The sequence below is a fragment of the Pelodiscus sinensis genome, chromosome 18 (assembly GCF_052426305.1).
Source record: "Pelodiscus sinensis isolate ZL-2025 chromosome 18, ASM5242630v1, whole genome shotgun sequence".
Classification (NCBI taxonomy): Eukaryota; Metazoa; Chordata; order Testudines; family Trionychidae; genus Pelodiscus; species Pelodiscus sinensis.
The window spans coordinates 3,436,830-3,464,801 of NC_143069.1; the positions used below are offsets into that span (position 1 = coordinate 3,436,830).

General features: G+C 67.7%; 1 protein-coding gene across 2 annotated transcripts; it reads left to right on the plus strand.

Annotated features, from left to right (window-relative positions):
• EXOC3L2 (exocyst complex component 3 like 2) lies at window positions 1-27,928 on the plus strand. 2 transcript variants are annotated; one of them, XM_075915366.2, is made up of 12 exons: window positions 1-143; window positions 12,781-13,460; window positions 15,825-16,452; window positions 17,465-17,579; window positions 18,102-18,212; window positions 18,578-18,678; window positions 20,157-20,267; window positions 20,461-20,596; window positions 21,975-22,097; window positions 23,855-24,010; window positions 24,709-24,830; window positions 27,043-27,928. In XM_075915366.2, exons 2-12 carry the CDS (start codon window positions 12,800-12,802, stop codon window positions 27,332-27,334), a joined length of 2,556 nt encoding a protein of 851 aa, XP_075771481.2. In that variant the 5' UTR covers window positions 1-143; window positions 12,781-12,799; the 3' UTR covers window positions 27,335-27,928. The 2 variants fall into 2 exon arrangements, with proteins under 2 accessions (XP_075771481.2, XP_075771482.2); XM_075915367.2 differs by lacking the exon at window positions 1-143 and adding an exon at window positions 3,025-3,170.
• The last annotated feature ends 44 nt before the right edge of the window (window positions 27,929-27,972 follow it).

Below are 27,972 nucleotides of genomic sequence, written 5' to 3' on the forward strand. Positions count from 1 at the left end.
CAGGGCCGCAGGGAGGGGCTTCCTCTCAGGAAACCCCCCTCCTGACACCCTCCATCTCCTCCTGGCGTCCAGCTCCTTACGGAGCCACTGGTGAGTCCCGGCCGGCAGGCGATGGAGTGAGCCCCAGTCACCGACGGAGCACGGTAAGGGGGTGTGCGGGGCCCCGGCTCCCCAGAGCTCCTGACCCCATTCCCCGCCCGTCCCTCCAGCTGGGGGCCCCACAGATGCTGGGCAGGGGTGGCCCCATTGGAGGGGAAACTGAGGCATGGTCACCCAGGAGGACAGGGGCTAAGCCAGAAATCGGAACTTTGGAGTCCTGCTGGCTTAGCTCCCTGCTCTAACCACTCGCTCTCACTGCCCCCCACAGCAGGGAGCCACAGGGGTACGTCAGGGTCACTGGGCAGGGGGCAGGGTACATGCCCTGCTGGTAGGGGGATCCGGAGCCCATGCCAGGCATGTGTCCTGCCGCCCTGGGCAGCTGGAGCTGGTGCCGCGTAGGCCGGGGCTGGCGCCGAGTGAACGGGAATGAGCCAAAAGTCTTTCCCCTGCCTTCACCGTCCCGGCGAGCCCCAAGAGCAGCTGGCCCAGGCGTGGGGGCCCAGCTCCCCGGCTGGATCCACGGGCCCTGCCTCAGCGCTGCCTCCCTGGGGCCCCCATGACAGAAACAGTGCCCCCCCCCGGTGTCTTCTGCACCCCGTGAGCCTCTGTGCCCACCCCAGCCAGCACCTGCCTCAGCCCCCTTGCCCCCATCACCTCCGGACCTATGGCTTTCCCCTCTGGCTCTTGCCCCACAGCTCCCCTGCCCCTGATAATTACCCCCTCCATTCTCTCTGCCCCCTGCTCCACCCCTCCCCCGCCAGGGCCAAAGCGCAGTTTGACCTTGGGACTCACCCAGCCCCCGCAGAAGGGCAAGAAGCCAAGTCAGGAACCTGGCACCCACCAGCCCCAATTCACCTTCAGGCCTCAGTGCCCCCGCCCCCTTGCCACGGTGTGCCAAGGCAAGAGCCCAGGAGTCCTGGCTCCACACTCTGTTGCACTAACCACTAGACCTCACACCTCTCCTAGAGCAGGGAGAGAACCCCCCAAGTCCTGGCTCCCAGCTCTAACCACTAGACCTCACACCTCTCCTAGAGCAGGGAGAGAACCCCCAAGTCCTGGCTCCCAGCTCTAACCACTAGACCTCACACCTCTCCTAGAGCAGGGAGAGAACCCCCCAAGTCCTGGCTCCCAGCTCTAACCACTAGACCTCACACCTCTCCTAGAGCAGGGAGAGAACCCCCAAGTCCTGGCTCCCAGCTCTAACCACTAGACCTCACACCTCTCCTAGAGCAGGGAGAGAACCCCCAAGTCCTGGCTCCCAGCTCTAACCACTAGACCTCACACCTCTCCTAGAGCAGGGAGAGAACCCCCAAGTCCTGGCTCCCAGCTCTAACCACTAGACCTCACACCTCTCCTAGAGCAGGGAGAGAACCCCCAAGTCCTGGCTCCCAGCTCTAACCACTAGACCTCACACCTCTCCTAGAGCAGGGAGAGAACCCCCCAAGTCCTGGCTCCCAGCTCTAACCACTAGACCTCACACCTCTCCTAGAGTGGGCAGAGACCCCATCCAATTGCATGTCTGCTGCCCTCTCTTGGGCGCCCCGTTTGGTCTCTGTCCCTGGGCTCTGCCCCAGACTGTCCTTTAGGCCCTGCTGGTCTGTCAGCAGGAGGGGTTCAGAGCCCCCCAGTGTCTGTGCGGGGCGCCTGGGGAACGGGCCGGGAGCAGAGGGGCGGGGGAGCGCATTGGCCTGACGCTATGGGGTGCCGCAGCCTCCAGGAGCAAGCCCCAGGCCCCCCCCTGTGATAGAACAGGGCTGGGACAGCAGCCGATGTACCCCAGACCTTCCTCCTGCAGGCGCGCGCTCCCCCCGCTGCCAGGCCCTGCCCACCCTGCCCCGTCCCCTGCTTCCGCCTGGGCCCTGGCTGGACACAAAGGGAGACAGACCCGTTTCCTGCCGTCCGCAGCCCTCCAGCCGGCCCGGGGGTCATTTCCTGGTCTCTGCTGACGCCTCCGGAGCTTGGGGATGTGACTCACCCCCGGGGGCCCCAGCGCCGTGCCAGCCTGGCTCCTGTCCTGCTGCCGGGAGGTGCTGTCCGGACACGGGGCCAGCCCCACAGGGGCACGGTTGAGACGGGCAGGGAGCTGCTGAGGGGCAGCCTGGCTCCCCCTCTGTCCGCAGGTCTCCAAGGGGCATGGCGCACGCTCCTGAGCCCCATGGGGCTGGGGGTTTGCAGTAGCCCGGGGCACAGCCACCCAAGGGGGGCACGGCCGAGGTTTCAATGCGAAAGGTTCACACCGGGGTTCCCCACGGCTTTGCTGGCCTCCAGGCCCCCGGGCCGGCTCGGCTGGGAGGGAGCGCCGGAGCTCACCAGCCGGCTGAGGGCTGTCAGACCCACAGGCTGACTCCATAGATGCGCCCTACAAGGGGAGTGAGGACTAGGGGTTAGAGCAGGCCGCGCCTGGGTTCTTTTCTTGCCTTAGGAGAGCGGGGTCAATTGGTTAAAGGGGAAGAGCCCAGAGCCAGGCCTGCTGGGTTCTTTGCCCAGCTTTGAGAGGGCAGTGGGGTGCAGTGGTTAGAGCAGAAGGGCTGGGAGAGTTCTCGGCCTAGCTCTGGGAGAGAAGTGGGGTCTAGAGGTTACAGGGCAGTGGGGTCTAGGGGTTAGAGCAGACTCCTGCATTCTCTGCCCAGCTCTGGGAGGGAAGCAGGGCTAGTGGTTAGAGCAGGACTCCTGGGTTCTCTGCCCCGCGCTGGGAGGGCAGTGGGGTGCAGTGGTTAGAGGGGGCTGGGAGGCAGGGCTGTTCGTGCCTCTCTCCAGCTCTGGGAGGGGAGTGCTGGCTAGTGGTTAGAGCAGGGCGGAGTTGGGGGGCGAGGTCCCCCCCCCCGGGGGGCTGCTTGTCCCCAGGAGGCGCCGGCCCTGCGGATCCTTATCGCGTCCAGCCGGGGGCCCGAACTTTCTGGCTCCGACCCTCCCCGGGGAGGAATTCCGAGCGCGGGCGCCCGAGGGGGGCAGCTCCCGCCCCTGCCCTGCCCCCGGGAGGGCGGGGCGGGGCCGAGCCGGGCCGCCAGGGCAAAGGACGGGGGCGAGCGGTGCCGCCGCTGGGCACCTGCAGCAGCGCCATGCGGAGCCAGGTACCGGCGCTGGGTCCCGTGGGGCCGGGCCGGGGGCTGCCCCCCTCCCGCTCCGGGCGGCTCGGCGGGGGGCTCGGGGCCCTCCGGGGGGCGCTGCGGCTCGGCGGGGGGCTCTGTGCTGCCTTGGGGGGGGCAGGGGGGGCCGTGTGCTGGGGGGGGACTCGGTACCCGCCTGGGGCCCAGGGGTCTCGAGAATGGCCCCTTGAGTCCATTTGCCCCCCCCCCCCACTGGCCTTGGGGAGCCCAGAACCTCCCAGGGGAGCAGCAGGCCCCGGGCACAGGGCACTGGGGGCTCGCCCGGACTTGGCTGGGTGCACTTTGCTCTCCCCTCCCCCCAGGTGCGCAGCTGGCACAGGGCCAGTGCACTTGTGCCAAGGGCAAGGAGTCAGGTCCTGTGGTGCCTGCCCTCGCACGCCCCGTGCACCAGAGCCCCCTCCCCTGCCGGGATTCCCGGTTCCAGTGCCTGCCCTCGCACGCCCTGTGCACCAGAGCCCCCTCCCCTACCGGGATTCCCGGTTCCAGTGGCTGCCCCTCGCACGCCCCGTGCACCAGAGCTCCCTCCCCTGCCGGGATTCCCGGTTCCAGTGGCTGCCCCTCGCACGCCCCGTGCACCAGAGCTCCCTCCCCTGCCGGGATTCCCGGTTCCAGTGCCTGCCCTCGCACGCCCTGTGCACCAGAGCCCCCTCCCCGCCGGGATTCCTGGTTCCAGTGGCTGCCCCTCGCACGCCCCGTGCACCAGAGCCCCCTCCCCGCCGGGATTCCTGGTTCCAGTGGCTGCCCCTCGCACGCCCCGTGCACCAGAGCTCCCTCCCCTGCCGGGATTCCCGGTTCCAGTGGCTGCCCCTCGCACGCCCCGTGCACCAGAGCCCCCTCCTCTGCCGGGATTCCCGGTTCCAGTGGCTGCCCCTCGCACGCCCCGTGCACCAGAGCCCCCTCCCCTGCTGGGATTCCCGGTTCCAGTGGCTGCCCCTCGCACGCCCTGTGCACCAGAGCCCCCTCCCGTGCCGGGATTCCCGGTTCCAGTGGCTGCCCCTCGCACGCCCCGTGCACCAGAGCCCCCTCCCCTGCTGGGATTCCCGGTTCCAGTGGCTGCCCCTCGCACGCCCTGTGCACCAGAGCCCGTGCGGACACACTGTGGTCTGGCACAGGAATGGTGGAGCCGTGGCCTGGTGAGCTGGAGCTTGGCGTGCGGCCAGGCCGTGCCTGTGGGCATCACCGTGGGTTCCCCTGGGCTGGACCCCGACGCAGGCAGTGGCCAGGGACGCCACAGTCCGTGGGGCCGGGTGGGTTGCTGGGCTGCCAGTGGCTTGCAGGACAGGGCTGTCCCAGGCAGGTTCCTGCGGGCAGGGCCGGGCAAAGTCCTGAGCTCAGGCCTGGCTCTGGGGGAGCAAAGCTGCTGGTCGCAGCCGGCTTGAGCGCAGACGGGCACCGGTTTGCAGAACTCCCTTCTCCCCGGGGTGGGGCCTCTGGGTGTTTGCTCTGCTCCCAGGGAGCAGCGCTTTCGCTTTCGCCTTGGCTGCCCGGCGGGGGAGGGGAGCGTGTCCCTTGGAAACTGAGGCACGGCTCAGCTCCCCGGGGCGGGGCGGGGCAGGGCCTTGAGAGCTAGCGGCCTGCCCTCGCCAACAGCCCCGGCAGAATCCAGCCCCTTTTGCCCTGCCCGACTCCGGGCCTGCGGCTCCCCCCTCCTGGCCTCCACCTGGCCCCGGTGAAAGCGGGGTGCAGTGGCCAAGAGAGAGAGCTGTGAGGCTGGGGGGCGAGAAGCCCCGTTGTAGGGTTCCCAGCACTGCAGTTAGCCCAGAGCTTGGGGGAAGGGGAGCTCGGGCCCCCAGTCGTGCATGTGAGGGAGAGGGGGAGGCGGCAGCCAGGCTGGGCCCGTGGGGATGGGTGTCTGAAAGGGGTTGGAAGGAATCCAACTCCCCCCCCATGCTCCAGCCCCACACTCAGTCCTTGTGGGTATCCTGTGTTGTGCTGGGGGAGGGGAGGTGCAGAGAGGGGGCCAGGAGAAGGTCAGGGGCTTGGAGGGGTGTGTGTGGAGGAGGGTTGGGGTGCAGAGGGGGGCATGGAGGGGGCATGGAGAAGGCTGGAGGTGCAGAGGGGGTGTGGAGAAGGTTGGCGGTGCAGGGGGCATTGAGGGGGTGTGGAGAAGGCTGGGGGTGCAGGGGGTGTGGAGAAGGCTGAGGGTGCAGGGGGGCATGGAGGGGGCACGGAGAAGGCTGGGGGTGCAGAGGGGGCGTGGAGAAGGCTGGGGGTGCAGGGGGGCATGGAGGGGGCACGGAGAAGGCTGGGGGTGCAGAGGGGGCGTGGCAAAGGCTGGGGGTGCAGAGGGACATGGAGAGGGCACGGAGAAGGCTGGGGGTGCAGAGGGGGCGTGGAGAAGGCTGGGGGTGCAGGGGGACATGGAGGGGGCACGGAGAAGGCTGGGGGTTCAGGGGGACATGGAGGGGACACGGAGAAGGCTGGGGGTGCAGGGGGACATGGAGGGGGCACGGAGAAGGCTGGGGGTGCAGGGGGACATGGAGGCATGGAGAAGGCTGGGGTGCAGGGGGACATGGAGGGGGCACGGAGAAGGCTGGGGGTGCAGGGGGACATGGAGGCATGGAGAAGGCTGGGGGTGCAGGGGGACATGGAGGGGGCACGGAGAAGGCTGGGGGTGCAGGGGGACACGGAGGGGGCACGGAGAAGGCTGGGGGTGCAGGGGGACATGGAGGCACGGAGAAGGCTGGGGGTGCAGAGGGACATGGAGAGGGCACAGAGAAGGCTGGGGGTGCAGGGGGACATGGAGAGGGCACGGAGAAGGCTGGGGGTGCAGAGGGACATGGAGAGGGCACGGAGAAGGCTGGGGGTGCAGAGGGACATGGAGAAGGCTGGGGATGCAGGGGGACATGGAGGCACGGAGAAGGCTGGGGGTGCAGGGGGACATGGGGGCACGGAGAAGGCTGGGGGTGCAGGGGGACATGGAGGGGGCACGGAGAAGGCTGGGGGTGCAGAGGGGGCGTGGAGAAGGCTGGGGGTGCAGAGGGACATGGAGAAGGCTGGGGGTGCAGAGGGGGCGTGGAGAAGGCTGGGGGTGCAGAGGGACATAGAGGAGGCACGGAGAAGGCTGGGGGTGCAGGGGGACATGGAGGCATGGAGAAGGCTGGGGGTGCAGGGGGACATGGAGGGGGCGTGGAGAAGGCTGGGGGTGCAGAGGGGGCACGGAGAAGGCACAGAGAAGGGGGCGAGGGGCGGTGCCTGTCCATTTAGTTTGTCTCTTGCTCTCCGGTACAAGGGTTCGTGTGACCCGCTCTCCCCCCTCCACCGGGTTCAGATCTTTGCTGCTTGGCTGGATGGGCCCCTGGGCCCTTTGCTTTGTCCCAGGAAATTATTTATCTACAGGGGCAATTTGACCCGTTCGACAGGTGTGACTAGGCCCTGCCTAGCCAGGGGCAATGCGCCAGAACCCTCCCCCCCCCCCGCCCGTATGGCCCCGGGGGGTGGGAGCGCCTGGGCTTGGTTTTGCTCTGGAGCGTGAGTTTGTCTACACACGGCACCCGGCCCGGCACAGCTAATGGGGCTCAGCCCAGCGGGGGCAGGGGCCCTGGCAAAGAGGTGGGGAGGGAGCAGTCTCACACCTTTGGCCCGGTGTTGCTGCACTCGCCTATGTAGGTACAAATCCACCCTGTAATGCGGGGACAGACACTGCATGTGGAGACAACTGTGCTCAGCATAGCCTTCGACCTGGCCCTGGTTCTGCTGCGGTACACGCTTTGCCCCTCTGTGCCTCAGTTTCCCCCCCTCCCCCTGCGACATGGAGTTAGTGACACCAGCCGGCTTTCTACGGCACATTGGGACCCGGGTGGCTGTGTGCTGCAGAAAGGGGGTGGCACCGAGGGAGCGGCTCGCTTTAGAGTCCCCCCTGCCGCAAACCCTTTCTCACGGGGACCAGGTGTGCGCTCCAGGAGGCTAGAGGGGCCCCTTTCCTACTGCCCCGTGCGCGTCTGTGGGACGCGAAGGCAGCGCCAGAATCTGTTCACCTCCCAGGGCGGGAGAAACTCCGGCGCAGCCCAACGTGGGGACAATTCCAGAAAGGGGGAAGGACGCCAAAGTTCATAAGCAGAGAGGAAAAGGCACGGAGCAAAAAGTGAAAAGCCTGCAAACTGCATGGAAATGCTTTAAAGACACCGGAAGAGTGGCTCAGCTGAGATTGGGGCTAAGCAACAAAGTACAAGAGGCAGCAAGAGGCAAAAAGGCAGGAGTGGACGGTAAATCCTAGGGTGGGAATGGAAAGGAGCGTACATTCTGGCAAGTGTAAAAATATACTTAGGAAGGTCAGAAGGGAGTTTGAAGAACAACTAGCCAAAGACTCCACAAGTAAAAAGTGCAGGTGGAACCTCTCTCGTCTGTCGCCCTGGGGACTGACCGGTGCCGAACCAGAGAATTTGCCGAACCACGGGAGGTCTATATTAACTAGCGGCATTACCAAGACTTGCATGGCTTGCTGAGCAATTAGAGCACATTTTGAGTGAAATCACAGCACAGAGCACTGAGAGCCAAGGCCCAGCGGCTGTAAACAAACGTTATGGGGCTGCGGGAAACTCGGCCACACCCACGGTAAGTGGACATCTGGCTAACTCGCATCCTGCCGGGCCACGGATGTCGCCGGAGCTGAGTGTGCCGGACCAGAGAGATTCCATGTGTCATCATTAATTTTTTTGTGAGTCCTTCAGAAGCAGGAAGTCTGCTTTGCTAAACAACCGGCAGAGCTCCTGGCGGCTTGAGAGGCTACAGAGGAACTCAAGGAAGATAAGGGCGTGGTGGAGAATTCTTTGTATCCGTCTCCAGAGCTGAGGATGGGGGGAGATTCCCAAAGCTGAGCTGTTCTTTGGAGGGGCCAGATCGGAGGCTCTGTCCCAGAGTGAGGTGATTGGAGGAGGTTTGGGAACGAACAGATACACCAGGCAGGAATAAGCCGCCGGGATCAGACGGGCTCACCCACGAGTTCTGAAGGAACACACCCACGAAATGGTAGAACGGCTCCTATTCGCGTCTGGACTAGAGGACTGGAAGATCGCTAATGCGATGCCGGTGTTTAAAAAGGGCTCCCGGGGTGATCCGGGAAATTCCTAACTTCAGAACCAGGCAACCTGGTTGAAACGCCAGCAAAGAAGTTGCCAGACACAAAGCTGAAGAAAGGTTATTGAGGAAAAGTCGGCACGGTTTCTGTAAAGGGAAATTCTGCCTCACCAGTCTGCTGGAGTTCTTTGTGGGGAGTCAGCAAGGGTGCGGACAAGGGGGATACAGTGGAGATCATGCACTTAGATTTCTAGAAAGCCTTTGACAAGATCCCTCGCCAAAGGCTCTTAAGCAAACTAAGTCGTCTTGGGATATGAGGGAAGGTCCTTTCATGGATAAGAACATCCGAACGGCCGGACTGGGTCAGACCAAAGGTCCATCTAGCTCAGTGTCCAGTCTGCCCACAGTGACCAATGCCAGATGCCCCAGAGGGAGGGATCACAACAGGGAATCCTCACATGTCCCCTCTCCTGTCACCCATTTCCAGACAAACAGAGGCTAGGGACACCGTTCCTACCCATCCTGGTTAATTGCCGTTTGGATCTAACCTCCATGAATCTATCCAGCTCTTTTTTGAACCCTGTTAAAGTCTTAGTCCTCACCACATCCTCTGGCGAGGAGTTCCACAGGTTGTCTGAGCGCTGAGTGAAGAAAAACTTCCTTTGGTTTGTTTTAAACGTGCTGCCTGTTCATTTCATTGGGTGACTCCTAGATCTTATATTGTGGGAATAAGTCGATCACTTTTCTTTTTTCACTTTTTCCACGCCAGTCATCCATAACTGATAGGAAAGAAAGGGTAGGAATAAATGCTCAGTTTCCAGAATGTTGAGAGGTAACTAATGGGGTCCCCCAGCCGTCTCTTCTGGGACCCGTCCTGTTTGCCACGTTCACAAGAGGTCTGGGAAACGGGGTAACGCACGGGGATGAACTGTGCAGATGATGCTAAGCTGCTCACGGCAGCGAAGTCCAAAGCAGACTGCGAAGAGTTCCACGGGGAGCTCCCCGAGCCAGGGGGCTGGAAGAGAAAGTGGCCGATAAAAGTCAACATTGATAAATGCAAGGTGAGGGGTTCACAGGGGGCACCGTTAGCTGCTCCCACTCAAAAGGGAGCTTCTGGAGTCACTGGGCAGTGCTCTGAAAACGCCCGTCTGTGTGCAGCGACCGTCGGAAACGCCAGCGGAAGGTTGGACGCGTTAAGAAAGGGATGGAGACTGCGACACGCAGCCTGTGTCCCAACCCATCGGCCGCCACCTGGAGTCCCGTGCGCAGACATGGCCGCCCCATCGCGAAACCTGAGCTCATTGCAGGGTTGTCAACCGCCAGTTCATTTACGGACAGTCCTGTGACGTAGTGGGGGGGGCTGTCGGCTCTGTAACTCGGGGTTCCCCTGCGCTGGGGTGTGTGATTCCCATTGACTCACCCAGGCTATGTCTAGACTGCAGGCTTCTTTCGAAAGAGAGCGTCTAGACTGCACGGAGAAATTTCGAAAAAGCGGCTTGCTTTTTCGAAAGAAAGCATCCAGTGAGTCTGGATGCTCTCTTTCGAAGACGGCCTCTTTACATTGAAGAACGCCTTCTTTCGAAAGAGGAGCTTTCGAAAGAAGGCGTTCTTCCTCGTGAAATGAGGTTTACCGCCATCGAAAGAAAAGCCGCGTTCTTTCGAAATAATTTCGAAAGAACGCGGCTTGAGTCTGGATGCAGGGGAAGTTTTTTCGGGAAAAGGCTACTTTTCCCGAAAAAAACCCTGAGTCTGGACACGGCCCCACATGTGGATTCAGGGGCGGCCCGAGGCCAGCTGTGGCAGCTGGCACCCCAGGCGGAACGCGTGATTGGCACCCCCGCCTGCGGGGCCGTCAATGGTGTGACATCATCACGGGGCGCCCCGTTGAAAATGGTGCCCTAGGTGACGGCCGAGTCGGCCTGTACTCACGGGCTGGCCCTGTGTGTATTGGCCTAGTCCCAACCTGAGCAGATAAGGCTCTTCCCAGAGGGAGAGACAAAGGGAGGGAGGGGGAGACGGCCACCTGGCTGGGGGGGCAGAGTCTGGGGGCAAGGCAGTTTCTGGCTGGGGTACACGAAGGGAACAGACTAAGCTGGGTGTGGAGGGGGCGATGGATCCCCTACCCCAAGGGTCTGAGGCATCTGGCCCTGACTCCTGTAACCGCATCACATCTGTGCCGTGCTGTTGCCTGGAGAAGCAATAAACCCCCCTGTTCTACTGGCTGGTGGAGTCTGTTCTGGCTGCTGTGGGGGTGCAGGATCAGGGGAAACCCTGACGCGCCGTCACAAGTCCATAAAAAATTAGCCGAAGTCGGACCTGTCCGTAAAGAAAACGTAGGTGTCCGTACATTTCGTAGAAGAGCAATAAAATTTCAAAACCCAGCAATTATTCTAGCGCAATAAATGTCTTTGGTGCTGCTTCAGCCATCGGAAATTTTAATCGGAAGTGATTAAAAAGGTTGTGGCAAACAAGACCAAAGAGGACTTGTGTGCTGAGCTATGAATGACAATGGTTATTTTTCACTCTTGGCTATTTATGTCGTCTTAATATAGTATAAAAATGGTGCCCGTAAAAAAAAGTGCTGTCCGTACATTTTTCCCATTTTGTCCGTAAATGAAATTTCTGTGGCTTGGCAACCCTGCCTCATTGCAATTGGGACAAGGTTCAGAAAAGGGCGAGAAACGTGATGAGGGATGCGAAGCAGCTGCTGTATGAGGAGAGGTTCATAAAACAGGGAGTTTCAGCTCGGGAAAGAGCTGATAAGGAATCGGATTGCGGTCTATGAAACCACGTTTGGTGTGGGCAGAGCAAATAAGGAAGTGCTATTGACGCCTGTCTCGTCACACAAGAACAGGGGTCACCCAATGAAATGAATGGGCAGCAGGTATAAACAAACCAAAGGAAGTATTTTTGCACACAGCCAACCTGTGGAACTCCTCGCCAGGGGATGGTGTGAAGGCCGAGACTAGAACAGGGTTCCAACAGGAGCTATTAGCCAGGCTGGGCAGGGACGGTGTCCCTAGCCTCGGTTTGTCAGATGCTGGGAATGGGTGACAGGGAGGGATCCCTTGATGGCCACTGTCGGAAGACAGGACCCTGGACTAGATGGACCTTTGGTTTGACCCAGTCTGGCTGGTCGTATGGGCCTAGATTTCCCTGTCCACCAGCATCCCGTCTCGCTTGGGAGCACCGCACAGGGTAGCAGCCCCCTCGTGGGTGGGGAAGATACTCAGCCGGGCCGGGCGCCCCGGCCAGCCTGTGTACCCAGCGCTTCTCCTAGCCATGCAGGTTGCCACGCCAGTGCCCACGGTCTGGGGGAAGGCCCACGGGGCGGCAGAGGCACAGAAAAGGTTTGGTTTTTATCTGGGTCTTTCCAGAGCCAAACCAAGCCCTGGGGAATTTGGCCTGGCGCCCCCCTTCCCCCCCGTGGCTGCTCCTGGCAAATAGCTCTGCCCACCGGGGGGGGTGCCGGCTGGGGCAGGTGCCGGCTGGTGGGACTGAGCACCGGGCCCCCACCTCCACCCCACGCCGGGGTCAGACCGGTGGAGACGCCGCCTGTGGGAGTTTGCTTCCCTCAGCGTGTGCAGCCCGGACCACGTGCTGGGGAAGTCTTCTCGGCGGGGGCTCGGCCTGCGGTTGTGGGGCACCGTGGGGGTGGGGGAGGTTTTGTGCCCAGAGGGGGGGGCATGGGGCAAAGGCCGGGCACTTCCTCGCTTCCCTGCCTTGATGGTCACCCGGCTAACACGCAGAGTGTGTGTGTGTAGCGGGGCCTCTGGGCACAGTAGGGTGTCAGGGGGGTGGGGCGGGGGCACAGGGAGTGGGGTGGGTGTGCCAGGGAGATCCGAGGTGGGTGCCCAGTGTGCGTTAGGTAGCGTGGGTGCCTGGCGACGTACACAGTGTGGGGTGGGGCATGCTGGGAAATGGGGGTACAGGGTGTGTGTGTATGATGTGCGGTACATGGTGAGGGGTACAGGATGTGCAGTGAGATACCGGGGGTGTGATACGGGGTACAGGACGTGCCGTGGGGTACATGGGGTGTGATACGGGGTACAGAACATGCGATGGAATGCAGGGGGTGTGATATGGGGTACAGGACGTGCCGTGGGGTACATGGGGTGTGATACGGGGTACAGAACATGCGATGGAATGCAGGGGGTGTGATATGGGGTACAGGACGTGCCGTGGGGTACATGGGGTGTGATACGGGGTACAGAACATGCGATGGAATGCAGGGGGTGTGATACGGGGTACAGGACGTGCAATGGGGTACAGGGGGTGTGACACGGGGTACAGGACATGCAATGGTGTGCAGTGGGTGTGATACGGGGTACAGGACATGCAGTGGGGTACAGGGGGTGTGATATGGGGTACAGGACATGCTGTGGGGTACAGGGGGTGTGATATGGGGTACAGGACGTGCAATGGGGTGCAGGGGGTGTGATACGGGGTACAGGACATGCCGTGGGGTACAGGGGGTGTGACACGGGGCCCCCAGCATGTGCGATGGGGCGCGGGGCCTGCGACGGGCTCGGAGCCTGACCCTATCCCGTGTTGCCAGGTGCCGGGCAGCGGCGGCCATGCCGGTCCTTAAGAACCCCTACAAGCTGAAGATGGCCAAGGCCAACGGGGCGGCGGGCAGCCCCGGGCAGCTGATCCTGGCCAAGGAGAGCAGCACCAACCCCTTCGAGGAGGACTTGGTGGAGAACGCGGGCGACTCCTCGCTGGGCGGCCGGAACCCCTTCCTGGAGGAGGAGGAGGAGGAGGCGGCGGAGGAGGAGGGCCGAGGCTTCGAGCGCGCCCTCTTCACCGGCAGCCTGGACGGGCGCTACCGGCGCCGGGCGACGCTGGAGAAGCTGGTGGGCCTGTCCCCCTTCCGGCTGGGCAAGGCCAAGAAGGGGGCGGGCAAGGAGAAGGCTCCTGAGCGGCGCTCCTTCCTCGGCCGCCTGCTGGAGGGGGAGCCGCAGATGGCGACGGTGCGGCGCTGCTCCGAGGACTTCAGCCTCCTCCAGCGCTTCAACGGGCGCCGGAGGGAGAGCCCGGGTGGGCCGGAGAGCTGCCCGGCCGAGCCCGCCGGCGCCCCCGAGCCCGCCAAGCGCATGTCCTTCCTCAAGCTGAGCCTGGGGAGCCGGGCGCGCCGGGCGTCGCTGGCCGACAAGCCCAGCCCCCCCGAGGCGCCGGAGCCGGCGCCCGGCGCCCAGGAGGTGCAGACGGTCGCCACAGCCAGAGAGCCTCTGTCGGGTGAGCCGGCGCGGGGGCACCGGGCTGCGGCTGGGGGGAGCCGGCGTGTGCTGGGGACGGTCCCAATGCGCCATCCTAGGGAGCCAGCCTGCCCGCCCTTCCCCTCCCCCGTCAGGCATTGCCCCATAACCCCTCTGCCCCCTCCCTCCCTGCTGGGGAGTCCAGCCCTTGGGTGCCAGGTCTGGCCCCGCGCCACGGTGGAGAGCGCGCTTCAGAGGGCATATTGTGCACGGACTGGGGGCGTCTAGTCCTGGCTCTGGGAGGGGAGCAGGGTCTAGTGGTTGGATCGGCAGAGCTGAGAGCCAGGGCTCCTGGGTTCTGCCCCTGGCTCTTGGGTCTCCCTGCCTCAGTTTCCCTGCCCGTGAGTCTCCCTGCCTCAGTTTCCCTGCCTGCCCTGTGGGCTGTCCCCACAGCGGGGCTGGCAGCAGGTTATTGCTCTGTAGCGGGGAGCCCGGCCCTGGGAGCAGAGCTCCAGACCTAGGAACGGGGTGGGGTGGCCGCTGAGATGGCAAAGCCCCAGATCCACGGGTGGGGTGGAGGGGAGCGCAGCTGGCACGGGCCACAGCTGTCTGCATGGGACGGGCACCTCCCTGGGGCTCAGCTTGTGGGGGGGCCAGCAAGGGGGGGGCCAGCCCCACTCTCAGGGCTGTGGGGAGCAAGGCCCGATGGGGAAGGGGCAGATAGCCGGCCCTCGGGCCTAGAACAGCTAGTTGTGGGCAGGTTCCTTATCATCTCCCCCCCCACCCCCGTGGCTCAGCCGGCTGGAGCCGTCCTGTCTCCCCAGACGGCCCCGCGTCCGGCCCCAGGGCGCCCAACCCAGCCACCGCTCCCCTATTGCTCCTTTGAGATGCAAATCTCCCCACCCCACCACCACGTCTCTGCTTTAAAACCAGCTGGTTCCTGGTTCTGATCCCGGGGGCGCCTGGGGGCCCTTCTGTGCTGAGGGAGGAGGGGCGGGAAGTCTGGGTTGGGAACCCTTGGAAAGTCCCGCGTCAGGGGCTGCAGATCTGGGAAGCCAGTCTCTGGTGCCCATCTGCAGGCCTGCTTTGCCCCCGGCCTCCACACCTGCAGGGCCGGGCGCGAGAATCCAGTGGACAGTCCCCTGCAGGGCGCCCGAGGGGCCGGGCGCGGGAATCCAGTGGACAGTCCCCTGCAGGACTCCCGAGGGGCCGGGCGCGGGAATCCAGTGGACAGTCCCCTACAGGGCGCCCGAGGGGCCGGGCGCGGGAATCCAGTGGACAGTCCCCTACAGGGCGCCCGAGGGGCCGGGCGCGGGAATCCAGTGGACAGTCCCCTACAGGGCGCCCGAGGGGCCGGGCGTGGGAATCCAGTGGACAGTCCCCTGCAGGGCGCCCGAGGGGCCGGGCGCGGGAATCCAGGGGACAGTCCCCTGCAGGGCGCCCGAGGGGCTGGGTGCGGTAATCCAGTGGATAGTCCCCTGCAGGGCGCCCGAGGGGCCGGGCACAGGAATCCAGTGGACAGTCCCCTGCAGGGCGCCCGAGGGGCTGGGTGCGGTAATCCAGTGGATAGTCCCCTGCAGGGCGCCCGAGGGGCCGGGCACAGGAATTCAGTGGACAGTCCCCTGCAGGGCGCCCGAGGGGCCAGGCGCAGGAATCCAGTGGACAGTCCCCTACAGGGCGCCCGAGGGGCCGGGCGCGGGAATCCAGTGGACAGTCCCCTGCAGGGCGCCCGAGGGGCCAGGCGCAGGAATCCAGTGGACAGTCCCCTGCAGGGCGCCCGAGGGGCCGGGCGCGGGAATCCAGTGGACAGTCCCCTGCAGGGCGCCCGAGGGGCCGGGTACTGCGGGTGCCACCCCGGGAGGGTCTCTCCCACCCGGGGCAGAGTCTGCGGGCGCAGTAGCTGGCCCGGAGCAGAGCTGGGTAATTGGAGCACACGGGATGGGGGAAGCAGAGGGCAGCCCCGGTGGGGCTGGGTGACCCTTTCCCGGCCTGGAGGGTCCTGCCACAGGTGAGGGCAGATGCAGGTCGCGGGCAGAGGCCACCTGAGAGCCTGGCCTGCCTTCCCATGCCTGGAGAAAGGTTCCCCTGCCCTGGGCTGTTCCGCTGGCCGAGCGCCCCTCCCTGTCTGTCCCCCAGCCTGCCCGCTTGGTAGCAGATGCCAGGAGCTGGGCAGGGCCGTTCCCCCCCCTCCCGGTGCTGGGCCATGTGTCATGCTCCTGATCCCTCACCCCCCCCTCACACCAGTTACCAGCCTCATTGCTCACCCCTGCCCCCCTTCAGCTCTGCCAACGCTGCTCCTTCCTGCCCCCCCCACTCCCACCCACAGCCCCTGCCAGCCCCGCCGGGCCGTGGGCTTCCCTTCCCCGCCGGGTGCGCGCTAACCGCTGGGCTCCGCTGCCCGCAGTGCTGGAGATCCTGACCCTGATCCAGCGGCGGGAGCTGCCGGCGGCCGACGAGCAGATCCTGGAGCTGGAGGCGGAGTGCGGGCAGGAGGCCCCGGCGGGCGAGGCCGGGCCGGGTGGCCAGGCCGGCAGCCGCAAGGCCAAGGACGTGGCGCTGCTCTACGAGGCCCTGCTGCAGGAGCTGTGGGCCGTGCTGGCTGAGGCCCTGGCGGCCCGTGGCGCCCACCCGCCCCTGGAGCAGGTGGTGCGGGTGGTGGAGCAGGAGGAGGCGGCGGACCGGCGGTGCCAGGCGGCTCCGGGGGGCGGCGCCGGGGGGCTCCGGCCCCAGGCCATGCGCCGCCAGTGGGCCGAGGCGGTGGAGCGGGCGGTGGGCGAGCGGCTGGGCCAGTGCGCGGAGGGCGGCCCCCTGGCGGGGCAGGTGGAGCGCCTGAGCCGCTGCCTGGTGGAGGACCTGGGCGCCGTCCGGAGCCACCAGCTGCCGGCCTACCCCCCCGAGTACCAGGCGCTGGACGTCTACGCCCGCAGCTACCACCGGGCGCTGGCCCAGCTGCTGGGCAGCATCAGCCAGGGCAGCCTCTCCATCGCCGAGCTCTACTTCCTCCTGGACTGGCACTGCAACACCTACCCCAGGTCAGGCGCTGGGACCCGGCGCTGGAGGGTGGGGCTCTGGGGCCGGTACCTGGCACTAGGAGAGTGGAGGGGGAGGGGGGGCGGGAGCCTGGCACTGGGGAGCAGGGGGGAGGGGCAGGAGCCCTGGCACTGGGGAGCAGGGGGGAGGGGCAGGAGCCTGGCACTGGAGTGCAGGGGGGAGGAGCGGGGGCCCTGGCACTGGGGTGCAGGGGGGAGGAGCAGGGGGGGAGCGGGGGCCTGGCACTGGGGGAGGGGGGAGGGGCGGGAGCCTGGCACTGGGGAGTAGGGGGAGGGGCGGGGCCTGGCACTGGGGTGTGGGGGGGAGGGGAGGGGCCTGGCACTGGGGAGCGGGGGAGGGGCGGGGGCCCTGGCACTGGGGAGCAGGCGGGAGGGGCGGGGGCCCTGGCACTGGAGTGCAGGGGGGAGGGGCGGGGCTCTGGCACTGGGGTGCGGGGGGAGGGGCGGGGCCTGGCACTGGGGTGCGGGGGGGAGGGGCGGGGCCTGGCACTGGAGTGCAGGGGGAGGGGCGGGGGCCTGGCACTGGGGAGCAGGGGGGGGCGGGGTCTGGCACTCGGGTGCGGGGGGAAGGGCGGGGCCTGGCACTGGGGAGCAGGGGGGAGGGGCGGGGCCCTGGCACTGGGGTGCGGGGGGCAGGGCGGGGCCTGGCACTGGGGTGCGGGGGGAGGGGCGGGGCCTGGCACTGGGGTGCGGGGGGAGGGGCGGGGCCTGGCACTGGGGTGCGGGGGGCAGGGTGGGGCCTGGCACTGGGGAGCAGGGGGGAGGGGCGGGGGCCCTGGCACTGGAGTGCAGGGGGGAGGGGCGGGGCCTGGCACTGGGGAGCAGGGGGGAGGGGTGGGGCCTGGCACTGGGGTGCGGGGGGAGGGGCGGGGCCTGGCACTGGGGTGCGGGGGGAGGGGCGGGGCCTGGCACTGGTCCCCGTGCGCTGTCACTGGGCAGGGGGGCTACATGACCCCTGTAGCCGCCCTGCCCCCATGGCTGCGCCTGCCCCCAGGGAGGTGCTGGGGCGGCTGGACATGGCCCCGCTGCGCAGCGCCCATGAGCAGGAGCCTCTGCTGCCCCCCGAGACCCAGCGCCGCCTGGAGGAAGCCTGCGTCGCGGCCGTGAAGGTAACCGTGGCGCCTCCACCCCCACCCCCCCGTGGCACCTCCCGCCCCTCCCCCGCAGAGCTCCCAGCCCCCCCCGTGGCACCTCCCGCCCCTCCCCCGCAGAGCTCCCAGCCCCCCCCGTGGCACCTCCCGCCCCTCCCCCGCAGAGCTCCCAGCCCCTCCCGTGGCACCTCCCGCCCCTCCCCCGCAGAGCTCACAGCCCCCCCCGTGGCACCTCCCGCCTCTCCCTCGCAGAACACCCCCCCCTCCAGCCCCATTCTGTTGCCCCGCACCAGCCCCTCCCCCGCTTACTGCCCCCTTCTCTTCCCCTCCGTGTGATGCCTGTGGGCAGAGAGCGGGGCTCCCCCCGGCTGTCCAGGCACTGGGGTGTCCACCCCTTTAACAAGCAGCTGGAGGGGTTCCTGGGGGTCAGGTTGCAGGGCCCGGCTGGGAGCTGGCCGGCTGGGGGGTTCCTGGGTAGCCCAGCCCCCTTGCCCCACGAAGGGCCCCCCAGCCCACGACACCTTCTCCGTGTGCCCCTAGGCCAAGATCGCGGGCGACTTGAGCCGGGAGCTGCGGGAGGAGGAGCAGCGCTGGGCGCAGGAGCTGGGGCGCGACCACAGCCAGGAGCAGCTGTCCAGCCGGGTGATCTCGGTACGTCCGGGGCAGGGCCGTGCCGGGACCCCGAGCCTGGCCCCCTCCCGCCGGGCCTGGCCCTGCCCCCCCCGTCTACCCCTCCTCGGACCGGGCCCTGGGCCCCCCGTGAGCTGTGCAGTGGGTCCTGCATGGGGCTCCCCTCTGCCACACAGCCAGCGTCGGCCCCCCACTGCCCCCTGGCCAGCCCCCCTCAGCGCCACCTGCCCCTGGTGGTGTGGGGGGTCTCAGGCAGCCCCGGCTGGGGCCCACTCCTTGTTGCTGTTGGGGTGAGTCAGTCGGGCCCAGGGCCCCCCAGTCTGTGCCCAGCGACCGCGGGGAGGGGCTCCCACAGCAGCTCAGCAGCCTGCTCCTCCCCCCCGCAGGTGCTGAAGACCCACGCGGACAGAGCCCCCCGGATCACGCCGGAGTTCGGGGTGCGGATCGGGCTTTGCTGCTTGGCCGGGCTGGCCGAGTTCCTGCAGAGGTACCAGGCTGGGAGCCGGCGTTGGGGGGCTTCCCGTTGGGGGGGGCAGGGTGTAAGAGCTGCCCATGGAGGGGGTCAGCCCCCTCCCCCGGCCCGGCCAGCCCCCGGGACAGCTCGGCGAGACTGGCCCTGTGATCGGACTGTTACTTGCCGGCCCGTCGGCGGGCCCCACGTGTCTGGCTGCGCAGGGTTCGAACCCGCAACGTCGGCCGCTGGGCGGGAGCCGGGGTCCCGCCCCGAGGGGCCGTCCGACGGGGCACTGGGGGTACAAGGGTGCCCTTCCTGGGCAGAGGGGGGGATCCCCCCTGGTTTGGATCCAGGATGGGGGGTAGGATGGGGATCCCCCAGGGTGTCTGTGGTATAGGAAGGGGGAATCCCTCTGGGCTGTCTCTGGTGGGGAGGTGGGGACCCCCCCGGGCTGTCCCTGGTGGGGAGGTGGGGACCCCCCCGGCTGTCTCTGGTGGGGGGGTGGGGACCCCCCTGGGCTGTCCCTGGTGGGGGGGTGGGGACCCCCTCGGGCTGTCCCTGGTGGGGGGGTGGGGACCCCCCTGGGCTGTCTCTGGTGGGGGGGTGGGAACCCCCCCCGGGCTGTCCCTGGTGGGGAGGTGGGGACCCCCCCGGGCTGTCTCTGGTATGGGGTGTGGGGAACCCCCCGGGCTGTCTCTGGTGGGGAGGTGGGGACCCCCCCGGGCTGTCCCTGGTGGGGAGGTGGGGACCCCCCCGGGCTGTCTCTGGTGTGGGGTGTGGGGACCCCCTCGGGCTGTCTCTGGTGGGGAGGTGGGGACCCTCCCAGGCTGTCTCTGGTATGGGGTTTGGGGACCCCCTCGGGCTGTCTCTGGTATGGGGTGTGGGGACCCCCTCGGGCTGTCTCTGGTATGGGGTGTGGGGACCCCCCCCGGGCTGTCCCTGGTGGGGAGGTGGGGACCCCCCGGGCTGTCTCTGCTATGGGATGTGGGGAACCCCCCGGGCTGTCTCTGGTGGGGAGGTGGGGACCCCCCCGGGCTGTCTCTGCTATGGGATGTGGGGAACCCCCTGGGCTGTCTCTGGTGGGGAGGTGGAGACCCCCTCGGGCTGTCTCTGGTGGGGGGGTGGGGACCCCCCCGGGCTGTCTCTGGTATGGGGTGTGGGGAACCCCCCGGGCTGTCTCTGGTATGGGGTGTGGGGACCCCCCTGGGCTGTCCCTGGTGGGGGGGTGGGGACCCCCCGGGATGTCCCTGGTGGGGGGGTGGGGACCCCCCTGGGCTGCCTCTGGTGGGGAAGTGGGGACCCCCCCGGGCTGTCCCTGGTGGGGAGGTGGGGACCCCCCGGGCTGTCTCTGGTGGGGAGGTGGAGACCCCCTCGGGCTGTCTCTGGTGGGGAGGTGGGGACCCCCCGGGCTGTCCCTGGTGGGGGGGTGGGGACCCCCCTGGGCTGTCCCTGGTGGGGACCGGGGGTCGCCCCACACACCCTGCAGCCCGTGCGGTTTCTCCCCTTGGCAGCTTTCAGAGCAAGGTGGAGCGGTTCCACGACAGGCCAGGCGAGAGCGGCCCCCCCCCCGACAGCTACCTGGGCAGGACCATCATGCTCGTCAACTGCTGCCCCCCCTTCAGGTGAGGGGCCCACACGGACCAGGGCCGCCCGGCCCCCCAGGCTCCCTCCCTAGTCATGTCCCTCGGCCTGCTGGGCTCCCCCCGCCCCGAGATCCCGGCCGTGCCCCCCATTTGGACCGTGGGGCCCGTGGCTGGAGGGGCCGCTGCCGCAATGCATTGTGGGCCAGCGTGCTGACGGGCGCCCCTCCCGCAGGGACTACGTGGAGCAGCTGGCGCGGTTCGGCCACCCGGAGAGCGAGGGCCCCCGGAGCCAGGCCAGCGCCACGCTGGACAAGGTGACCCGGCTCTGCAACCGTGTCCTGGCCCAGCAGCTCTTCGAGGAGCTCCGGGTAGGTGGGGCAGGCTGGGGTCCTCCGGGGGGCAGCGTCCAGAGCCCTCGGGAACGGGGCAGGCCGAGAGAGAGCCGGTGGAACGCCCTGCCTCCGCCTGGGCCCCCCACGTTGCAGGGGGTCGCCCCGGCCCGGAGACGTGGGCAGGAACGTCAGAACTGCCAGGCTTGGCCCGACCAAAGGTCCATCTCGCCCAGTGTCCTGTTGGCCGACATCCAGGTGCCCCAGAGGGAGCGAACAGAACTGGGAATCCAGTGGTCCCTCCCCATGCCCAGCCTCTGATACATCCCTGCCCCCCCGGCTACCATTGAGGGACCGATCCTCCAGGAATGTATCTAGCTCTTTTTTGAACCCTGGTAAAGTCCTGGTCTTCCTGGTCTTAATGGGTAGCAGGTTTAAAACTAATAAAAGAAAATTCTTCGTCACGCAGCGCGTAGTCAACCTGTGGAACTCCTCGCCAGAGGAGGCGGTGAAGGCTAGGACTAGAACAGAGTTTAAAGAGAAGCTAGATAATTTCATGGAGGTTAGGTCCATAACAGGCTATTAGCCAGGGGATAAAATGGTGTCCCTGGCCTCTGTTTGTCAGAGGCTGGAGAGGGATGGCAGGAGACAAATCGCTTGATCATTGTCTTCGGTCCACCCTCTCTGGGGCACCTGGTTCTGGCCACTGTCGGCAGACAGGCTACTGGGCTAGATGGACCTTTGGTCTGATCCAGTACGGCCGTTCTTATGTTCTTATGTTCCCAACATCCACTGGCGAGGAGTTCCGCGGGTTGACTCTGTGCGGCGTGAAGAAAAACTCCCTTACATTTGCTTTCAGCCTGCTGCCTGCTCATTTCAGTGTGTGATCCCCCTCACTCTTACGTTATGGGGACAAGGACGTAACTTTTCCTCCTTCGCTTTCTGCCGGGGTTGTGTAGACCTCTCTCCTCTCCCCGCTGCGTCTCCTCCTTTCTACGCTGAAAAGTCCCCGTCTTTCTAAGCCCGCTTCCTCCGGCAGCCGTTCCAAACCCCTCCTCATTTGGGTTGCGCTTTCGGAGCCTTTTCCAGTCCCAGGAGATCTCTGGGGCGGCGAGGCGGCTGCGGGAGCCGGGACGAGGCGGACGGGGTCCGATCAGCTTGGGAAAGGGGAGATGGGTGTGGGAGCAGGGGGGTTATTTACCCCTTCGCAGCAGGCCGCTGGAGGGGATCCCCGGGCCCGTGTGAGCCGAGGGCGGCGAGGTGGCAGGCGTGCGTGGTACCAGCATAGCAAGGAGGTTGCCCCGGGGGACAGAGGGCTGGGCGCCCCAAGGATCCTGGCCCCATTCCGCAGAGCAAGGGTGGGGGGGGTGCCCGGCTGTGCCCCCGCCCTGGCGCTGAGCCTGGCCTCCCCTCGCAGCCCTACTTCCACAAGCTGATGAAGAGGAAGTGGCTGAGCAGCTCGGAGCCCTTCGACGCCATCGCGGCCCTGCTCGCCGACTACGCCCAGAAGCTGCGGCCGATGCAGCGGGAGCCGTACCAGGTGGGGGCTGCCGAGGGCGCGGCAGAGGGGGGGTCCGGATGCCCCCTCCCCGAAGGCTGTGGTGCCACCCTGGGGTGGGCACCCGCCTGACCCCGCGTGCTCCTCTGCTGCCTAATTTCCTCTGCTCCTGCCCCGTCCCCCCACTGCCTGCCCCGCCCCCCCCCCCCCCGCCAGAGCCCTGGGGCCTCTCCAGGCCCCGCCCCTGCCCTGGCCCGGCCCCTCCCCGTCTCTGACATGAGACAAGTTCCCCCTGATACTCTGACGCCCAAGGCCCCGGGGGGCAGGGGATAGCCCCAGTGCAGTGTGCCCTGGCCACGCCCCCGATCCGCCCCCTATGGGCCCTGGGGGGCAGGGAATAGCCCCAGTGCAGTGTGCCCTGGCCACGCCCCCAATCCGCCCCCTATGGCCCCTGGGGGGGCAGGGACTAGCCCCAGTGCAGTGTGCCCTGGCCACGCCCCCGATCCGCCCCTTATGGGCCCTGGGGGGCAGGGAATAGCCCCAGTGCAGTGTGCCCTGGCCACGCCCCCGATCCGCCCCCTATGGCCCCTGGGGGGCAGGGAATAGCCCCAGTGCAGTGTGCCCTGGCCACGCCCCCAATCCGCCCCCTATGGGCCCTGGGGGGCAGGGGATAGCCCCAGTGCAGTGTGCCCTGGCCACGCCCCCGATCCGCCCCCTATGGCCCCTGGGGGGCAGGGAATAGCCCCAGTGCAGTGTGCCCTGGCCACGCCCCCAATCCGCCCCCTATGGGCCCTGGGGGGCAGGGAATAGCCCCAGTGCAGTGTGCCCTGGCCACGCCCCCGATCCGCCCCCTATGGGCCCTGGGGGGCAGGGAATAGCCCCAGTGCAGTGTGCCCTGGCCACGCCCCCGATCCGCCCCCTATGGGCCCTGGGGGGCAGGGAATAGCCCCAGTGCAGTGCGCCCTGGCCACCCCACCTATGGATCCTGGGGGCAGGGAATAGCCCCAGTGCAGTGCGCCCTGGCCACCCCCCCTATGGATCCTGGGGGCAGGGAATAGCCCCAGTGCAGTGCGCCCTGGCCACCCCCCTTATGGATCCTGGGGGCAGGGAATAGCCCCAGTGCAGTGCACCCTGGCCACGCCCCCTATGGATCCTGGGGGCAGGGAATAGCCCCAGTGCAGTGCACCCTGACCACGCCCCCTATGGATCCTGGGGGCAGGGAATAGCCCCAGTGCAGTGCGCCCTGGCCACGCCCCCTATGGATCCTGGGGGCAGGGAATAGCCCCAGTGCAGTGCGCCCTGGCCACCCCCCCATGGATCCTGGGGGCAGGGAATAGCCCCAGTGCAGTGCACCCTGACCACGCCCCCTATGGATCCTGGGGGCAGGGAATAGCCCCAGTGCAGTGCGCCCTGGCCACCCCCCCATGGATCCTGGGGGCAGGGAATAGCCCCAGTGCAGTGCGCCCTGGCCACCCCCCTTATGGATCCTGGGGGCAGGGAATAGCCCCAGTGCAGTGCACCCTGGCCACCCCCCCTATGGATCCTGGGGGCAGGGAATAGCCCCAGTGCAGTGCGCCCTGGCCACGCCCCCTATGGATCCTGGGGGCAGGGAATAGCCCCAGTGCAGTGCTGCCCAGGAGGCCTGGTGTCGCCCTGTCCTCGCTGAGGCATGACGGGCCAGCTGCCCTGCTTTCCCAGCATGCACTGCTTTGGCCCAGGCGGGCTGGCCGGGGCCAGGCTGTGCGGGTTGTGGGGTGCCCTGGGGCGTGTGGGGGCTGAGCCGGCTGCGTGTGCCGCAGGCCCTGGTGAACGAGGTGCACCGGCGGGTGCTGGTCGAGTATGTCCGGCCCCTGCTCCAGGTCCGGCTGGTTTGCCGCACTGCCAAGATGCGAGCCAAGGTGGCGACCCGCCTGGCGGACGAAGGGCGGCAGCTGCAAGAGCTCTTCGCCCGACTGGTGAGCAGGCTGGGGGGCGTGTGGGGGGGGCAGCCTGCCCGTGGGGCTGAGTCTCCGGGGTATCCCGTGGGGTGGATTGGGGCCTGCTGGGAAGCCCCTCTGGAGGGGGGCTGGTCAGCGGGCTGCCCGGAGGGGGGTGCTGGGGCAGTGCCAAGCACAGCGGGAAGGGTGGGCACAGCCCTCCTGCCATGGGGCAGGGCCTGGGGGAGCCAGCTGGGACGTGGCGGTGGGGTCCGACCGTGAGAGTGGCGGGGGAGCGCCCCACATGGCCTGTGGCCGCCGTGTGGGGTGGGGCCGAGATTGGGGCATTGCACAGACATGCAGCCCCCTGGAGTTCCCCGCGTGAATAGGGTGGGAGGGGAAACTGAGGCACAGTGCAAGGCAGTGACGGGCCTGGCCTTCCCTGGCGAGGCGGTGACTCCAGCCTCCAGCCCTGCCTGCTGGGCCATGCCGCCCTGGGTGTCAGGCAGCCGCTTGGTGGAGCCCCACGGCTGGGTTCCTTGGGGGGTTGGGGTCTCAGCCCCACGGCTGGGTTCCTTGGGGGGTTGGGGTCTCAGCCCCATGGCTGGGTTCCCCGGGGTTTGGGGGGTCTCAGCTCCATGTCTTTGTCCCTGCGGCCTCTCTGGGGGGTGCCAGCCCGAGCATCTCGGGGGGGCGGGAGGGGTCCCAGCCCCGTTCTGACCGCCCCCTGCTGGCAGGAGTCGACATCGTCCTGGCTGAACCCGGCCGTGCCGCACCTGGCCGAGATCCTGCTCCTGGAGGACACGCCCTCCATCCAGATGGAGGTGGGGGTGCTGGTGCGGGACTTCCCTGACGTCCGGTGAGTGGCTGGGGACCCTCCATCGGCCCACGGGGCGGGGGTTCCTCTAGGCAGTGCCTGTCCGCTGTGGGGCCAGCTCCGGCCATTGGGCTGCTGCTGGTGGGGCAGTGGGTGCCTCTGCCCTGCGCCCCACTTCAGCAGGCAGTGGGGTGGGCGATCACACCCTCCTCCATTCCTGCCCTCCCTCTGGGCTGAATGGCTGCCGGGGCTCGCCCCAGAGGTGGCTGCACTGCAGCGCTGAGGCTGGGGCAGCAGGTGGCCCTGGGGTGAGCCAGGCGGGCGCTGCCATTGGGGAGGGGCTGGGGGGACTGGGGATGACCCCTCACTTGACTGCACTTTGCCCCATGGCTCCCGCTGGCCCTGGGAGGTGGGGTCAGAGCAGTGGGTGAGTCCAGGAGCTGGTGCCCTTGGGGGACAGTGAGCTCCCATCATGCACCTGGCCAGGCCCAGCTTGTGACCGCATGCGTCTTGTGGCAGGGAGTTCCGCAGGTCGCCCCGGCTGGGCCTGGGCAAGAGGCAGGTGTGAGCTCACTGCTCCTACCAGGTCACTGCCCACCCCCCCGCCCAGCGTTAGCAGCAGGAGCGACCGCAACCCAAGGGAAACACCCTCCGGCTGCTCCCCGCACCGGCAGCCCCCCGCAGGGACCCCCCAGCGGCTGATTCTAGCCCCCGATCTCTGTCCTGCTCCAGGCTCTCTGCCTGCTGCTCTAGGCCACGGTCCCCTCAGCACGCCCTCTGCAGCTGCCGGACTGTGGCCCCCCCAGCCCGGAGGTGGGCTGCCGGAGTGCCAGGCCTCGGGGCGCTAAAAATACCCAGGACCATGCCCGATGCTGGGCACTCCCCCCCCCCCCCGGGGGGCAGTCTGGGTCTTGGAGACTGGAGGGAAAGGCCTGGGCATGGGGCGGGGGGCTCAGATGTAGAAGCCGCCCCCGGCCCCACACGATCCACCCACCCGCTGGCCTGGCCTTGCCCTGGGGGTGGATCGGGGGCAGGTGGAGGGAGAGGATCCCTCCGAGGGGACCCGGTCCCCTTCCCGGCAGAGGTTCCCAGGCGGCGGCCCTGGGGCTCGGTGTTCCTGGCTGCAGCCAGCGCCGCGGCGGACGCCCGGAGGAAGGAAGCTGGCAGGGCGCCGGGCGCATCTCCCCGCCTGGAGCTGGCGGGCGGGCGGCGCTCGGGGGGCCGGAGGCGACCCCAGCAGGGCCGTGCTCAGGTCCAGCTCCGGGCCGGGTGCCCGCCGGTGCAGAGAGCCCCCTCCCCCGCCCCGTGGCGCAGCCCTGTGGGAGCCCCGTGGGCCGGGCTGGGCCGAGTGCGAGGGCGCCGCCAGCTTCCAGCCTTTAAATAAACTCCAGCCCCGCAGAGCTGGGCAGCCGCCCGCGCACGGCCCGTCTCTTCGGGGGGGGCGGGCGTCCTGCCGCAGGCACCAGGCTGACACCCGGGGGGGGCTGACAGGGGTTGCCGGGGGGACTCCAGGCTGACACCCGGGGGGGGCTGACAGGGGTTGCCGGGGGGACTCCAGGCTGACACCCCGGGGGGGGCTGACAGGGGTTGCCGGGGGGACTCCAGGCGGCTGACAGGGGTTGCCGGGGGGACTCCAGGCTGACACCCCGGGGGGCTGACGAGGGTTGCCAGGGGGCTCCAGGCTGACACCCCGGGGGGGGCTGACGGGGGTTGCCGGGGGGCACCAGGCTGACACCCCGGGGGGCTGACAGGGGTTGCCGGGGGGACTCCAGGCTGACACCCTGGGGGGCTAGCGGGGGATGCCGGGGGGCTCCAGGCTGACACCCCGGGGGGGCTGATGGGGGATGCCAGGGGGCTCCAGGCTGACACCCGGGGGGGGCTGATGGGGGATGCCAGGGGGCTCCAGGCTGACACCCCGGGGGGGCTGATGGGGGATGCCAGGGGGCTCCAGGCTGACACCCCGGGGGGCGCTGACAGGGGCGTGTGCCTGGTGCCGTGGCTGTTCTGGTGGACGTGTGCCCAGTTCCAGGGCATGTGCCCAGTGGGCATGTGCCTGGTGCCATGGCTGTGCCCAATGCCATGGCGTGTGCCCAGTGGTCATGTGCACGGTGGGCGTGTGCCCAGTGCCATGGCGTGTGCCTGGTGCTGTGGCTGTGCCCGGTGCCGTGGTGCGTGCCCGGTGTTTTGTCTGCCCGGTGCCGTGCCACACGGGGGCCATTCTGAGCCGCCCCCTCCCCTCTCCGTGTCCCCACAGAAAGAAGCACGTGGCAGCCCTGCTGGACGTGCGGGGGCTGCGTGGCCAGGCCCAGCGCCAGGAGATCCTGGGCGTGGTGAAGGACCTGGAGCTGAGCGGGAGCCGCCTGTCGCTGTGCCGGGAACGGGCCTTCTTCTCGGAGATCGCCGCCACCCGCGACGTGCGCTGCTTCCCGGGGGCCCTGCCCCGCCTGCCACCCGCCCGCCTGGCCTGCCTGGGCCGGCTGCGCCAGGGACGCCCAGGCCTGCGCCCGCCTCCGCCCGGAGAGCATGAGGCTGAGAGCCGGGTGTGAGCCGGGCCCCTCCCGCGGAGCCCAGTGCCCGCCCGGACGCCTGCCCCTCGGCCGTGCCAGCCACAGCCGCCGGGCCTGGGGCGTGCAGCCCGGCCCCGCTTCGGCCCAGCCATCTCGGCCTCGCTCTCCTCCGTGCCCGGGGACCGAACTGGGGCAGCCGCGTCCGGGGTGGGGCTGGCCTCATCCTGTGTCACCCTGGCGCTGGTGCCCAGCCCTGTCCCCGAGCAGTGGGGGTGGGCAGGCGGCCGTCACTCCTTGCCCAGGGCATAGTGGGCAGCAGAGGGGGGTGACAGGAACCCCCCGGCCCTTTGTGTCCCTTTCGTCTCCCCCGGGGGTCCCTCCATCCGCCCTGCCCGCGCCCACCCCAGGGCAACGCTGCGCCAGCCTGGGCCTTGCCAGTCCCACAGAGGAGGGGCAGGCTGGCTGGCAGCCCCCCGTAGCCCCCACCTCTGGGTTCATTACACCCTCTGCCGCCCAAGTCTGAGCCCCCCACCTCTGTGCTGCCCCCGGCCGCCCGTTCATGGGCTGCGGCCGCGCCGGGCTCCTGGGCCGTCTGTAACTGTCCGCTCGAGAATAAACGTTAATTTAAAGGTGCGTGGGGCCGTGCGCCTCCATTGTCCAGGCCCGGCACGAACGCG